Genomic DNA, 15,517 nt, shown 5'->3' on the forward strand with positions numbered 1-15,517 from the left:
CAATAAATTGGATGCTCCATATATCACATTCTGAGAAAGTCTGGCAGCTGACATTCAACCTTCCAGGGCCAAGTTGATGAGTACATTGCTTACTTTATCAAAATCCGTATTGACAGTTTCCCAGTCGGAAGCCAGAGCGCATAACTAAATCTCTTTGCTTAATAATATTTTATGTGGCAACAGCAGCTTGAAGGAAATCATGAATGCTGATGTGACTGTGTGGAGAGGAACGGCTGCTAAAACAAATAATGAGAAGAAAATCCCATCACCTTGTGTTTTAACCTCTGTTTTCCCCCCATTTGACAGGTGTTTTGGTTGGCAGGCTCCTTATTAATTATTGGACTGGCGTCAGTGGTTAACCCAACCATTGGGTGGCGGTGGCTAATACGAATTGCCTCTCTGCCGGGCATTGTTCTCCTCCTAGCATTTAAGGTTTGGAAGACTTACAACCAAGTTACTAGTATACACAGTTACATTCTGCTGTGGGCTAAGTCATGTAAAATGCCTGAACATGCTTGCTGATCTGATCAGTCTTTGGCCGTGTCCAGTCAGACAAACCTATGTGGTCTGGCAATTGTGGATATAGATAGCGGCAATTTCCATGATCATAGCAGCACATTTCCCAGGACGTCTTCTGACTAATTGAGTGTGGTCCACCCTCGTCCCCATGTGCACCTGCCGCTCACGTGGACGGAAAAAGTGTGGTGTGAATTGACCAACACAGTGTCTTTGTATTAATGTTGCTGTGAGTTCTATAAGCTTGCAAGAGATGCTGAGTAAAATCTGCTCTTTATGTTAGTAAGAACTTGGCAAGAAGGCAGTAACATGCCAGGTGATGCTAGAAGCTCTGCCACTTAACTTTTCTAACCTGTTTGCCTTTGCAGTTTATCCCCGAGTCTGCTCGCTATAATGTGTCTTGCGGGAATGACAAAGCTGCTCTTGCAACGCTGCAGTGGATTGCTAAGATGAACCGATCTGTTATGCCTGAAGGAAAGTTGGTAGAACCCATTGATGTAAGATTCAGAATACTGACATTGTACAGACTGATCAGATGACAAAAACAAGGAGCTCCTCTCAGTCCTCAACCCTTTTACGTCCTCCTTCCTTCCTTTGTATAGGAGAGCCAGTGTGGTGTAGTGGTTAAGAGTGGTAGACTCGTAATCTGGGGAACCGGGTTCGCTTCCCCACTCCTCCACATGCAGTTGCTGGGTGACCTTGGGCTAGTCAGACTTCTTTGAAGTCTCTCAGCCCCACTCACCTCACAGAGTGTTTGTTGTGGGGGAGGAAGGGAAAGGAGAATGTTAGCCACTTTGAGACTCCTTAAAGGGAGTGAAAGGCAGGATATCAAATCCAAACTCCTCCTCCTTAACACAGTTAACCTACTTTGCAGTATCGGATATGGCTATCTGAGGGTGGAAAAACCAGCAATGCATGCCAGCTCCTGTTCCAAATGTGGACACACAGAAGCAATCTATATGTTTACAAGGAAGAGGGTGAGGGAAGGAAAAACATGGAATGTCAGCAGCTTCACATATCCTCTAAGCCAGCTTTTGGCAACCTGATGCCCTCCAGACTCTGGGCTACAACTCCCATCAGCCCCAACCAGAGTGGGCAGAGCTGCTGTGAGTTGTAGTTCAAAGCATCTGGAGTGAAGGCTATGCTAAATGTGTGACTGGACCGTGCTAGTCCTCATTGTCCACCCACTGAAAGATGTGGTCTGTTTTTGTTTTTGAAAATAGATTGGGGAAATTGACCCACAAGCTGCATGCTGGCCACACCATAATTTCATGTGGCCCACAGAGATGGCGTATCCAAGCGTATGGGAAAGGGAAATGGGAAGGCGGGGGGGGGGAGAGAATCCTGCAAACTCGTGGCCTTTGGTTCTGGCTTCGCACACTTTTGGCTCTAGCCTGGCTTGCCACTAACCATTGGCTGCAGCACACAATGGACTTCTCACTTAAATCGGTGGCATTCTTTGGGAGGGGCGGGAAAGGTTCCTACCGCTGATTTAGGGCAATTTCATTGGTTCTTAGTTTTGTTTAGCTTTATTCCGGGTGCTCACAGACAGGACACAGAGATGATGTCCTTCCCCTGTATCAGGGCCAGTCCCAGTTGAGGAAGAAGCACAAGAGAAACACAGCAGCTTCCCTGGTGCTCCACAAACACGCATACGCTTCTACAGAGCCAGTGTGGTGTAGTGGTTAAGAGTGGTGGACTCGTAATCTGGTGAACCGGGTTCGCTTCCCCGCTCCTCCACATGCAGCTGCTGGGTGACCTTGGGCTAGTCACACTTCTCTGAAGTCTCTCAGCCCCACTCACCTCACAGAGCGTTTGTTGTGAGGGAGGAAGGGAAAAAGAGATTGTTAGCCACTTTACTCCTTCGGGTAGTGAGAAAGCGGGATACCAAATCCAAACCCTTCTTCTACTACTACTTCTAGCCTTTAGGCAGCGGCCCACAGGTCTGAGCCCTACGGAGCAGTTGCAGCAACAGTAGGGCCCTTCCCCTCTTCTGGCTTACATGCTCTCCTCTGAGAGTCATTGCTGTTCTTCCCTTTTCAAGCCCCTTCTAGTTCTAGGAGATGGTGGGACCTGTCTCTCTCCTGAACCATCCCTTCTTCCTCCATCATGTCCTGTGTGCCTTACTCGAACTGCCCTGACTCTCCCTTCTCCTCTGGCTCCTGCCTTGCACATCCCATAAATCACTGGTCCCCTTGCCTGGGTCTCCTGCCTCCACCACAAACTCTTCACAGCCCTGCCATTCCCTGACACCCTGCCATTTGTCTCCAGCACCTGGTATACAAAAGTATGCTACCTCTGTATATTTTGTTGTCATGGCTAATTGCTGTTAACAGATCCATCCTCCACGAACCTTTCCACTTTGCTAGATGACATGGACTCTACTCCTGAAACTGCCTCCAAGCTTGGGGCTTCAGAATTGCAGACTTCAGGGCTTCAGCCACACATTCCCAATGTGTTTCATGCTGTTCCTTTTCCATTCTTTTCAGGAAAGAAGGGGTAGGTTCAAAGACCTAATGGATCCCAAGTACTTACGGACAACTTTGCAAATATGGATTATATGGTAAATGTGTTTGATTTGCTTCTTTCAGATGACAATGCATAAGCAAATTGAAATCGATGGAATCGGTCAAGGGAGTAGGCTCAGATGCATCCTAAGGATCAAAGCTATTATTCAGAAACTAGTCAGTCAGAATGGGAGAAAATTGGTTATGGTAATTGAACTCACAATTCCCCCTTTTCCCCCATTTCATGAAAAGGACTATATTCTGCCAGCTGCCTCTGTGCTGCAGGCAGAGGGACCAGAACTGCAGCTAATGACATTCCGCTTAAAATCTATTGCTCCCTCTCTCTTTTATAATTTGGGAAAGTAAATGTGGATAAAAGATGAATACAAAACAGATTATAAGACTGTATGAGAAGCACTTGTAAATGGCTAGATCCATTGAAGTGGTGCTATTGTATAGAATTACAGTGCAACCGCTGCTTGCCAGAAATTCAGTCCATGATCTTACTCTGTTGGACATGTCATTTAGCTGTTTAAACATGCCCACATGCCCACACACTCTGAATTCTGCTAAACGCATTGTTATAGCTGCGAGACATAGTGGTACGTACACAGCAAACCTGTCCATGCATTTGGGGCATAATGAGCTTGCTTTCTCTTGCAGTGTTGCAACCTGTCATCGGACTCCCAGTCCCTTCATTGCTCAAGTTGGGGTTTTTTGCTCATCTGTTTAAAACGTGGCTCATGGGTTCAGGGTGGAGGGAACTAGAAGAGGGACTTAGTCTTGGTAGAATCGCCAGTACATGCTGGCATGTGAACAGAACTTTTGCCAATCTGGCCATATGTTCAAAATTCTGCTCTAATAGACTATTCAATGTCTAATGATCAAGACATTAGCGCTGATGTGTTATACAGTCTTCATGTAGAAGTGTAAACCTGTAAGAGAGTTATATGTCCATGCATAGATAGATTCACATACACAGACATTGCATGTAACATTTCACCTTTACGCAGGAGGGAATTTCATAGAACCATAGAATTGTAATAAATGGGGAGCTGCCACAGAGAAGGCCCTGCTGTGGGCCCTGTCCCCTGGACCACACCCATCAGCAGAACCACCAGCAAGACTCCCCCTCCCCACATGGATCTTAAGGCCAGAGCTAGTTGATATTGGGGGAGGCAATTTTCAAAGGGCTTTGGCCCCAAAGCATTTGTACATCTTGAATTGCACCTGGTAGCTCATGAATAGTCAGAGCAATGTTTTTAAGATTGGTAGCGCATGGTCCCAACCTGCTGCCCCACTCAGCAGCTGTATTTTGCACCATCTGTAGCTTCCAGATTATGTTTGCGGGCAGGCCCACACAGAGTATATGGCAGTGCTTCAAGTGGGACGTCACCAGAACATGACACGAGGCTGTCCAGGAATGGCCATAGCCAGCTAAACCGGCTGGAGATGGATGTAAGCACTTCCTGACACCCAAAACACTTGGTCCTCTACTGACAGATTTTACCTGAGGAGCATTCTCAGGCTACATATCTGTTCCTTTAGGCCATAGGTTTCTCTAGGGGAGTGCAACAGGTTGCCCTCCTGATTCCTGGGCTGGAGAACCAGCCACCCAGAGTATGTCTGTCTCATCCAGCCCATCACTGCCTTCAGGCCGCTAGCACATTCAAAGCCTTGTGCAAGCAAGGAGCAGGGAAGGGCAACATGTTTCTGGGTGTTTGGATGTTGCTTTCCCCTCCTTTTGAAACTGCAGGTTTTTTCATTAATCCTGCCAATGTCTTAATCCGTTTACAATTGGTTTGCAAATACTCAATAAACCATTTTTATTCCTTTCTAAAAATAAATAAATGTTATCTTGATTTCTTATTCTCTCGATATAAATTTTAAAAAATAAAAAATTGTCCAGTAGCGCCTTAGAGACCAACTAAGTTTGTTCTGGGTATAAGCTCTTGTGTGCATGCACACTTCTTCAGATGTTCAGATTATTTTCCCGGTTAGTTTCACCATTTCTGCGTAGTCCATTAACGTCTGTATCTGTTCTTCTCTCATTGGGACCTCTTCTTCCTTCCATTTTTGGACAAATAACATTCTTGCAGCAGTGGTTGCATACATAAATAAATTTCTATACTGTTTAGGTAGTTCTGATCCCATAATTCCCAAAAGAAAAGCTTCTGGGGTTTTTTAAATAAATGTTATCTTAAACATCTTTTTCAGTTCATTATATATCATTTCCCAGTAAGCTTTAACCTTATTACAAGACCACCACATATTCTTTCTCTTTACATTTCCAGCACATATTTGATTTGGATTTATACATTTTTTGCCAATCTACTAGGTGTTAGCTACCATCTATAAAACATTTTCAAATAGTTTTCTCTTAAACTATAACATGCTGTAAATTTTATATCCACGTTCCATAAACATTCCCATTCTTCCATTTCTATTATGACCAATATTTATTGCCCAGTGTATCATTGAAGATTTCACTTGTTCATCCTTTGTCTCCCATTCCAATCACATATTATACATTTTAGACATCACTTTAACAGGTCTCTTTCTAGTTGTGATGTTTGTTCCCCAAATCCCCGCTTCATATCCTTTTAAAATACTTCATTCAGGTGGTGATATTGAACATCCGTGAGATATTCACTACGTTGAAGAATTTAACATTTCGGCATCTACTTCAGTGAAACTAGGATTTATTTGTAATTGTTTAAAAGTGCTCCAGAGGTGTAATTTAATAGCAGGCCTTGTTTCCATATTGTAGCACAGAGCTGTTTTATGAATTGCAATTATTTTCAGGTCCCACAGTAGTTAAGCTCTGCGTGTTATTAACTGGCTGAAATGCTGTCGCAATGCCCTCAATTGCTCTCCTTTCTAACATTTCCCCCTCTTTTTCATAGGCTTGGGATATCTTTTGCTTATTATGGTATCATCCTGGCCAGCGCAGAGTTGCTGGAGAAGAATCTGGTTTGTGCCACAGGGGGAGGAGGAACCAGCAAAGGGGATGAGTTGGGAGATTATTCCGAGGAGACCCACAGCCCGTGCCTCTGTCATCACTTCGCCCCTTCCGATTACCAGATCATGATCATCAGCACAATTGGAGAGATCGCATGTAACTTCTCCTGCTCTATCTGTTTAAAAACAGGGTGTGGGTAAATCTCTAAAGCAGAGGCAGGGAAGCTGTGGCCCTCCAGATAATACCGGACTCCAGCTCCCATCAGCCCCAGCCAGAATGGCCAGAGGTCAGGAACGATGGGAGTTGTGGTCCAACAGTATCTGGAGGGCTACATCTTCCCCACCTCTGTTCTAAAGGTCACAGAACAGGAGCTACAGACCCACACAAAGGAATCTTAGGAAGTGTATGGGGAGGGATAATTTACTTTTCATTTTCACTAGTTATAATCATTGCAATGCTTAAAAGGCTGGCTGTGTGATAAAGTTGTGGCCATTTTTAATCCAGAGCATTGTTGGTTTAAGTTTGTACTGTCCCACCTCACACATTCTTAGGCCAGAGACACTGTGACTGGGACCATGTCTCCGTTTCCCTTCTCAATGCGCTCTCAAGAAAATAAATCTGTGGCCCTTTTGCCACTTTTCCTTTCCCCGCATTAACTCCGGTAATGTGTCCAAAACATTCCCAGTAATCACAGAGAAGTAATAAAGCAAGTAGCTGTTGAAAGTGTCTCCCCTGAGGCTGGAGTGGGGCAGGTATAAACACAGCGTAATAGCTCAGTCGGGTCATCTGATTCTACAGCCTGACATTCTCCCCTTTCTTCTTTTCCAGTAAATCCTCTAAACATTCTGGGCATCAATTTTCTGGGAAGGCGTCTCAGCCTGACAATCACCATGGGATGCACTGCCGTGTTCTTCCTCCTGCTCAATATATGCACTTCAACGTAAGTGTTTTCAGGTGGCGTGTGTGTGGGCAAAGTAAGATTGAAACAGTCCTGTTTGCACTGCACCTCACACCTTTCCTGCACCGGTGATGTCTACACTCTGTGTGCTAGTCGGTTAATTCTGAAAATGCAACTCACTTTCATCCCTCTCTACCAGAATGGCCATTCCTGTTTCAGGAACTACACTCTTCCTAGTTGGTGAGGGTTAAAGATGGCAAGAGCTATCTGCAGGGCGGATGCTTCCGGCACCTGCAGAAACTCAGCAATGTGCTTCCTTACCAACATAGCATGCCGCAGAGAGCTTGATCCAGAACCTGATGCCCTGCAGATGTATTTGACTGCAGCGCTCATCAGACCCAGAGGGCATCAGTTTGGCAAAAGCTGATCTAGAACTTTAGCAGACTCCAGCTGACTGTAACTGGCATCTTGAGGGTTGCAGGAGGTCACCAAACAGGGGGAATCCTGGAGTTGGTGCACCTACAAATGTGACAGAGCTATAATTCATGGGGGAAACTCAGGGTTCTCAATGCTAATGTAGGAGAGGATTTGCAGAGGAGATTCAGCAGGCAGGAGAGAGTGCTTAGCCCTTGCGGTCCTGCCAATTCTCCCCTGCACAGCAACCCCTCAGTTGTTTTTAGTTAATTTTCTCCCCAGTTAACGTCTGAAACCAGAAGTAAGCCTAGACAGGGGCATGGAATGACCTTGGGGGACATTTGCTTAGGAAAACCAGCACATTTGGAAGAGGTTAAGAACCCCTCCTTCCCACAGCCTTTCCCTATAACTAGCAATGGGCCTATCTGTCAATCTTTGTTTCTCTCAGCTTCTCATTTTTTCTTCAGTTTGGTTCTCTGCACATCTCCACATCGGATTGTGATTAAAAACAACTGCTCATGAAAATTCATCAGCTTTTGAGTGCACCTTTCTCCCAACAGACACAGCTTTGCAAGCACTTTTTCTGTTGTTTTCACCAAATATATGCACTTTAAAGCACATTTTATCCCAATAAACACATATTTGTGCACATTACTTGATTGACATCACATTTCTCCTTCTCTTCCACTGAATTTCTCCTTCCTTACCTGTGGGGAAGAAACTAAGGTAGGGAGAAGGCCTGGTGGTATGACCAGAAAAGACCAAAGTTGACATGTATATACAAATGGGTGCAGGTGTGGACACCTCCGGTCATGTTCAAATAATGCTCAAAAGTGGGCAAGCCTTTATAGTTAGGACCTCTTGCACCTTCATTAGCTCAACAAAAGATGGTTTGGAAACTTTCATTTGCCAGATAACGTCCAGTTTTGCCTTCTAATAAATATATATTACCAGTGGCGTGGCGTGGGTTGTCAGCACCCGGGGCAAGGCAAGTAATTTGCGCCCCCTAACCCGTGGATTTTAGTAGGGGCAGAGAGCTGCGAGTGCGAGCGCGCCCCCCCCGATGTTGCGCCCGCTGCGGCCGGCCCCCCTTGCACCCCCACGCTACGCCACTGTACATTACAGTTTCCTACAGCAAAGGTGGGGGGACGCGGGTGGCGTTTTGGTCTAAACCACAGAGCCTAGGGCTTGCTGATCAGAAGGTCGGTGGTTCGAATCCCCGCGACGGGGTGAGCTCCTGTTGCTCAGTCCCTGCTCCTGCCAACCTAGCAGTTCGAAAGCACGTCTAGTGCAAGTAGATAAATAGGTACCACTCCAGCGGGAATGTAAACGGCGTTTCCGTGCACTGCTCTGGTTCACCAGAAGCGGCTTAGTCATGCTGGCCACATGACCCGGAAGCTGTACGCTGGCTCCCTCGGCCTATAGAGCAAGATGAGCGTGCAACCCCAGAGTTGTCTGCGACTGGACCTAATGGTCAGGGGTACCTTTCCATGCAGTGTCTAGGAAGCTTATAGTTTCTCTCTTTACTCTAGGCAGCATGCCTAAACAATGGGCTGAGACAAAATGGCCACTCTAATGTAAAAATTATATGTGACGAAGCAGCGTGAACTTCAAACCAGTTTTGCTTCAGCATACAGCTCCTGGCAATGAATGGTGTTTGTACCAGTAGAGGATGTTTGAGGATGCCAGGGTGAACAAAGTGTACCAGCTGATTAATACCAAGACTTTAATCTTGGTTAATTGCTTGACATACATAAGCTTGCAATAAACCTCCGTGTTATTATGAGAGGGAGAAGAGAGAGAGAGAGAGAATATGTCACACACAAAAATGAATTATGTTGCTTCAGTGGTGCAGATGAGTCAGGTATCTATATCTATATATATGCAGAGCTAGAGCTGGAGATATATAGCTATATACTGGTTTTCTGCTTCTTCTAAGGAGAGGGTTGAGTAATTGCATTGGGCATCAAAGCTTTTGTTGTTGTTGTTTAGTCGTGTCCGACTCTTTGTGACCCCATGGACCAGAGCACTCCAGGCACTCCTGTCTTCCACAGCCTCCCGCAGTTTGGTCAAACTCATGCTGGTAGCTTCGAGAACACTGTCCAACCATCTCGTCCTCCATCGTCCCCTTCTCCTTGTGCCCTCCATCATTCCCAACATCAGGGTCTTTTCCAGGGAGTCTTCTCTTCTCATGAGGTGGCCAAAGTATTGGGGCCTTAGCTTCAGGATCTGTCCTTCCAGTGAGCACTCAGGGCTGATTTCTTTCAGAATGGATAGGTTTTATCTTCTTGCAGTCCATGGGACTCTCAAGAGTCTCCTCCAGCACCATCATTCAAAAGCATCAATTCTTTGGCGATCAGCCTTCCTTATAGTCCAGCTCTCACTTCCATATATCACTACTGGGAAAACCATAGCTGACATCAAAGCTTTACTGCCCTGAAACTCTTCAGCCCATGCAGTATCTACTATCCCTCCCCTAACACCCCATACATTATATACTAGGAGTTCTGGGGATGATTTGGGTTACAGGATAGGTCATATTTGGTGGAGGGTCCAGGGCAGCAGCAAATGGCCATCTGCTAGAATATCTTTTTTTGTTTTGTTTTATGCGCTCTCTGCAAATGTATGTGTCTCTTGTGACTTGGCTCATTCAAACCAGTCGGATTGCATTGGTGCTTGGAACATCCAGGTCTTTGTTCTAGAGTTTAGGCACACGGTGAGCACATTGGAATGCACTCCACCGGGAAATTGGGGTGGTGCCAAGCGTTTGTTCTTTTAGGAAGCCCTTTCCAAGGTTTGTTTGTTTTTTGTTTTTTTTATGTAACCAGGATTTTTCAGGGTAGCATTGTTAGATATAGCTCTTGCCGCTTTTACAGCAGGATTTCGCGTATTATTTTTGTTTTAACATTTTTGTAAAAAGAACAATAAACTCTAGGTGAGGACAGAATGTATCTTCTGGAAACTCCCGGGAAGATGCCACATTTATGTTGATAGGGTAAAAGGCCATAGCTCAGAGCAGAACATCCGCTTTGCATGCTGTAGGTTCCTGGTTCAATTCCCAGAATCCCTAGGTAGAGCTGGGAGAGGATCCTGTCTCAAAACTTGGACTGCCATTGCCAGTCCCTGTAGTAGAGCTTTGTGTAGGCAATACCGAGTGATAGACAAAAGTTCTGACTCATTATAAGGCATCTTTTTGAGCAGTTATTTTGTCGAGACCCTTGATCACACATTCTAGTAGTATATGGCCTGGGATGTGTGTGATTGGCTTGTGATAAGACTGCAAGCTACTACGCATTTATTTATTTAAACCAGGCTTCCTCAAACTTGGCCCTCCAGATGTTTTTGGCCTACAACTCCCATGATCCCTGGCTAGCAGGACCAGTGGTCAGGTATGATGGGAATTGTAGTCTTAAAACATCTGGAGGGCAGAGTTTGAGGAAGCCTGATATAAACTATTTATCTCCCAACCTTCCATTTAAAAGCGCCACAGGCAGCTTAGATCATATTAAAACAGAGAAGTTGTGGGGCCTCTCCAGGTGCTGTTGGACTACAACTCCCATCATCCCTGATAATCAGCCATGCTGAGACTGATGTAATTTCAGCTCCAGCGACATCGAGAGAGCTGTAGGTTTTTCATCCCTGAATTCATCTCTGAATCTGAAAACGCATAAAAAGCAACAGGAAATGTCAGGGTTCCCTTGGAGCAGTCTAGAACCACAAAAAGGCTTCCAATCTTTTTAAAGCATTTCAGAGGGATCCTTCCCATTCTCTCTCCGTTCCTTCCCAGCTCTCATCCAGGCACAAACAGACTTTCTGGGCACCACAACTACCATTACTTGCCGTGGGAGAGTCTAAGTGGCTCTGCTTCTTTTAAGGGTGCCCGCACACAGTTGCTCCAAGCATCCATCCTCTCCTGTGTGCTGTCTTTGAAAAGGGTCACCACTTTTGAAGTTATTCATATAAAATCCCCCTTTATGGAATTCTTGGTATGACGTACAATCAAGGACCTCAAATCAAATGCTGGATAATGATGTGAATTTCCCCATGCATCCTCTTTCTTCCTTTTCTAACCAGCTCGGGCCTCATTGGTTTTCTCTTCATGTTGCGTGCCTTGGTCTCTGCAAATTTCAACACCATCTACATTTACACAGCGGAGGTGAGATGCTTTTGAACCCGTGAATTGTGGAAGGGGAGGAACACACAACTGATGTCTCTCATCATAGCTTTCCATAATAAATGGGAAATGTAGATTGACAATTCAGCTCAGTGCATATTTACTCAGAAGTAAGTATCATTTAATCCAATGAGACTCCCACGCTAAGTGAGTATGGGGTTGAAGCCTTAGCTGGGTAGCTGGAAGGAGCAAGCAGGCAGTGCACAGCTAAAAATATTTCTGTTCAATTTTTGGGATTTGGATGGTGCCGATATGCCTGAGCAGGACCTGACTAAATGATACTTCCTCTCTTAATGAGTAAAGGCGGTGGTGCTTGAACAAACAGCGCCATGCTTACCAATGAAGGATAGTATTATCCACACATACCTACAGTACCACTCCTTTTTGTGATTTAACAGAGCACTGTATGCTTATATTGCATACATGAACAAACCTAAATGATTTAGCAGCTCATAAAAGTTGGTGTGCCACAGAAGAACCACCTCAGACCAACTCTTGCTCGGTAGTAAATGCTACTCTGCTCTTCACAGGCTGACATAAGAAAATCTGTGTTAGAGAAGTATGGAATAATTTATAATCCTCCACTTTGAGTCACCTGTTCTCATGTATATCTGAAGTCCAGAAGTGAATAGCTGAGGCTGATTTTGACATTAGTTTTTTGTGGGGGGTTTTAAGGCAAAAAAAACCTCTTTCAACGTCTGGAAACCTGAAGTTGGACATTTTATCATTTTTTGCTGTCCAAAAAAATAGTTGAAATGTCCGAGTAACAAAACAATAACCAAGTAAAATTCAACATTTTTATATTTCCAAACAGCAATGTTTTGCTTTCATTGCTTTCATTATTAGCCTTTGTAAACTAAATGGGCACAAAAATTAAGCGTATTGTATTTTCACATTTAAATTAATGGGGCTTTTTTTTAAAAAAAAAAAGCCTTATTTTTGACTGGATTCTGCCAAATAACATTTTTTAAAGCAGTATCTTTTACAAGATTGTCACTAGAATCTTCTGCAGATACCATCTCTGCAGATACCATCTCTGGCCACCTAAACTCTGGAACCCACAATAGATGCTCGGTTGACAGTTTCCCAGTTTCCCTTTCCTTCAGTCTATACTATAGATCTGATCTTGAATTATATATTACTGTATTATAGGTTTATCCAACTATCATGAGAGCTGTTGGCCTTGGCACTAGTGGTTCTGTATGTCGTATTGGTGCTATGGTGGCACCTTTTATAGCCCAGGTAAGATGACTTTCAATAAAGTTACTTAAATATATTGTTTCGATTCTTTGGTTTCTGACCCGAATTCATGTGTATTCTCATCCACATTTTTAAATCAGAGGATGATACCAAAGCTAATGTTGACCTTTGTCAAGCTATTCGTGCTTTTGGAGGATCTTCAAAGGGCACCTCCAGACTGCTGTTTTAGTGCAGGTGTATTCCCCAATAAGTTCTTGATGCAATAGCAGTGTGTTTATCCTGCATTATTAGTTGTTCTGTGATGCTTTTCCAATGCTACCCTGCCTGGAAAGGGCTATGGTGCAACAAAAGTGGGGCAGAAAACAAACCAGAACACTCTTAATATAAAAAGTTACAAGTAACGAGATGTGCATTGATTGCAAATGAAGTAGTATAGCCGCCCTGAAACCTTTGCCACACAAACAGTATTTAAAGAGGAATCATGTATGACCCCCCTGATAGCTTCACAAGCCCAAATCATCATGGATATGCAATTAAAAAATTATGTCTAGAGGGGCCCTAAGCTAGAGTAGTACTATTGTATTCCCAACTATTGTATTCCCAACAACTACATGTCGCAACACCATCTATCACCATCTATGTTAAAATAATCCTAGATTAAAGCCTGAAAAGGTATGCCTCCAGGTACCAGTTGCTGAAAATTTCAAATGGGAAGAGTACTGTTGCAGCCAAGTGCTGTTTGTGGGCTTCCTGCAGGAATCTGGCTGGCCAGTGTGAGACGTGGATGATGGACGGGATAGGCTTCATGGCTCTTCTTAAAGGCTTGTGCACTGAATTGTTGGCCAACATGCTAAACTTTGAACTTTGAGAAAGCTAGAAAGGAAATCCTATGGGCTTAAAAAAAAAAAAGCGTTTGACCAAGTTGCATGGCAGCGTTGCACTAATACATTGTTTCTTTGCAGGTGCTCATCAATGCTTCTTTCTTGGGAGCACTTTGCCTTTTCGCTTCTGTTTGTATCGTGTGTGCTGTCTCTGCTTTCACTCTGCCCATTGAGACCAAAGGGAGAGCGCTTCAGGTTGGTAAACCCATCTTCTGTAGTGTAAGGTCAGAAGCAGGCTCCTGCACTGCCGAAGGCCACCGCGGCAGCTTCCTTTGAACTTCACCCCATTATGAAAAACAAACAAATCTCATAGGAGGCCTCTCCACATCAGGAGCAATGGAAATTGGTCATACCGTGAATTTCTGTTTGAAGAGTGGACTGGAGGACGTTTGCTTAGCAGAATGACTCCTCCCACGTCCTGTTAACTGAATGTCCTCCAGTCCACTGTCGCAAATGATAACCTTTATGCCATCCATATGCCTACCTGAAGGAACTTGAAGGCCCCAAAATAGGAGTGATTATTTGTATCGTAAGTCAAAGGGGGCTTGGGTTGTATAATTACAACTGACTCAGTCTAATCTATTTGCAAAGGGAGCTAGTTAAGAGACTAACTGCTTGGATATATTGACGTAGGTGCACACCATTAACTTGCCCCAATTCAGACTGGGACCAGTGGGATTTCCAAATTACAGCTTGCAAGCCTGATGAGCTCCAATTTGTGTCATTCAAGAATAATAATTCAGGCCTTTGGGAGGAACCAAGGCAGTGAAGCTATTTATGATATTTAGGAGTATTGGTGACTGATTGTTTGTCTCTGTAGCATAACATGCCTTCTCATATTTAAAGACTGTATACTTGCTGTATACTGCCCTGTAATTGTTTACTGAAACAGTAATGAAAGACAGTCTAGAAATATTCTGTATGTTTATAATTAATAATAATTACCAGCAAACTATCTGAGTTATTGGGAAAATTAAAATCATTGAGTGGGGCCTGCAGCAAAATGATATGTAGTATACAGTATCCCCAGTTTCTGACAAGAATGCTCCTGTCGAGAGCTCAAGCCAGCCTGGAAGAGACAAAGAAAGACACCTTTCACCCTTTCCTGAATCTTGGCTTTGGAGATGCCTGCCAACCTCAAATTCAAGCGTATTGTTGCCACATCAAGGTTTCTGGAGGTTGGCAATGGGAAAAGGTCTCTCTTTTCCTCTCCTCTCTTCCAAAACCTCAGTACAGTGCAGGGGAGGGATTTTTTAGCCCTATAAGTGAGTATCATCTTGTGCCTCATTCTGTGTCCAGGACACCATATAAGTTCTTAGGCACTCAACTGACAAATTTCTTCTTATTGTTTCCCTTTTCTTCTCCTGCCCCCCCCCCCAACACTGTGTAGGCTGTTGAAGTCACTGACATCCTTGGATAGCTTTGGGTTGTGTGTGCAGTTTCTTTTCATATTCTTCACATGCTTTTTCTTAATAAAAAAATCATGCCCTTAAATATATATATATATCATAAGGAGTCCAACAGGTACACAAAAAAGCCCTACCTTGTTTGTGGGTAGCTATTACACTAAGCTGACAGGCTTAGTGTCTTCTTATTTGTTATAAGAAGGAATGACATATAATTAACCCAGTGACCCAGAAAACACCTCCCACCAATTTATAATAACTTAACACTGCAAATAAAAACCACGCTTCAATTAGGGTAATTCATTCCTTACGTACCACTTAGATCTCATTTAGGCCTCTACATGCTACCCTCTGTTACCAGCAGCAAATTGTCTCTTGCACAACCTTCGAAGCTTTAATTCATCTGCAATTGGCTTGGTATGCAGCAGCAATGAAGAGAAAAGAACATTTAATAAACTATTAAACAATATTTGGAGATTGTTTGGTGGTTGTAGAACCACCAGGTTCTACAGACCTGGGCAAGCCGCATTTCAAAGCAGATGTGCACCTAAGCTAATAA

At 44.0% G+C, this 15,517-nt stretch overlaps 1 protein-coding gene across 4 annotated transcripts in view; it reads left to right on the forward strand.

The window, feature by feature from the left end:
- The window catches only part of SVOPL (SVOP like), a 29,496-nt gene that overhangs the window by 10,416 nt on the left and 3,563 nt on the right, over window positions 1–15,517 (forward strand). For all 4 annotated transcript variants that reach the window (XM_083574206.1, XM_083574205.1, XM_083574207.1 and 1 more), the window contains 8 exons: window positions 307–432; window positions 885–1,013; window positions 3,006–3,079; window positions 5,930–6,141; window positions 6,814–6,925; window positions 11,372–11,453; window positions 12,624–12,713; window positions 13,634–13,747. In XM_083574206.1, the coding sequence (XP_083430332.1) occupies window positions 307–432; window positions 885–1,013; window positions 3,006–3,079; window positions 5,930–6,141; window positions 6,814–6,925; window positions 11,372–11,453; window positions 12,624–12,713; window positions 13,634–13,747 (939 nt within the window). The remainder of the gene's footprint in view (window positions 1–306; window positions 433–884; window positions 1,014–3,005; window positions 3,080–5,929; window positions 6,142–6,813; window positions 6,926–11,371; window positions 11,454–12,623; window positions 12,714–13,633; window positions 13,748–15,517) is intronic.

Source organism: Podarcis filfolensis, assembly GCF_964270895.1.
Source record: "Podarcis filfolensis genome assembly, chromosome: 10".
Lineage (NCBI taxonomy): Eukaryota > Metazoa > Chordata > Lepidosauria > Squamata > Lacertidae > Podarcis > Podarcis filfolensis.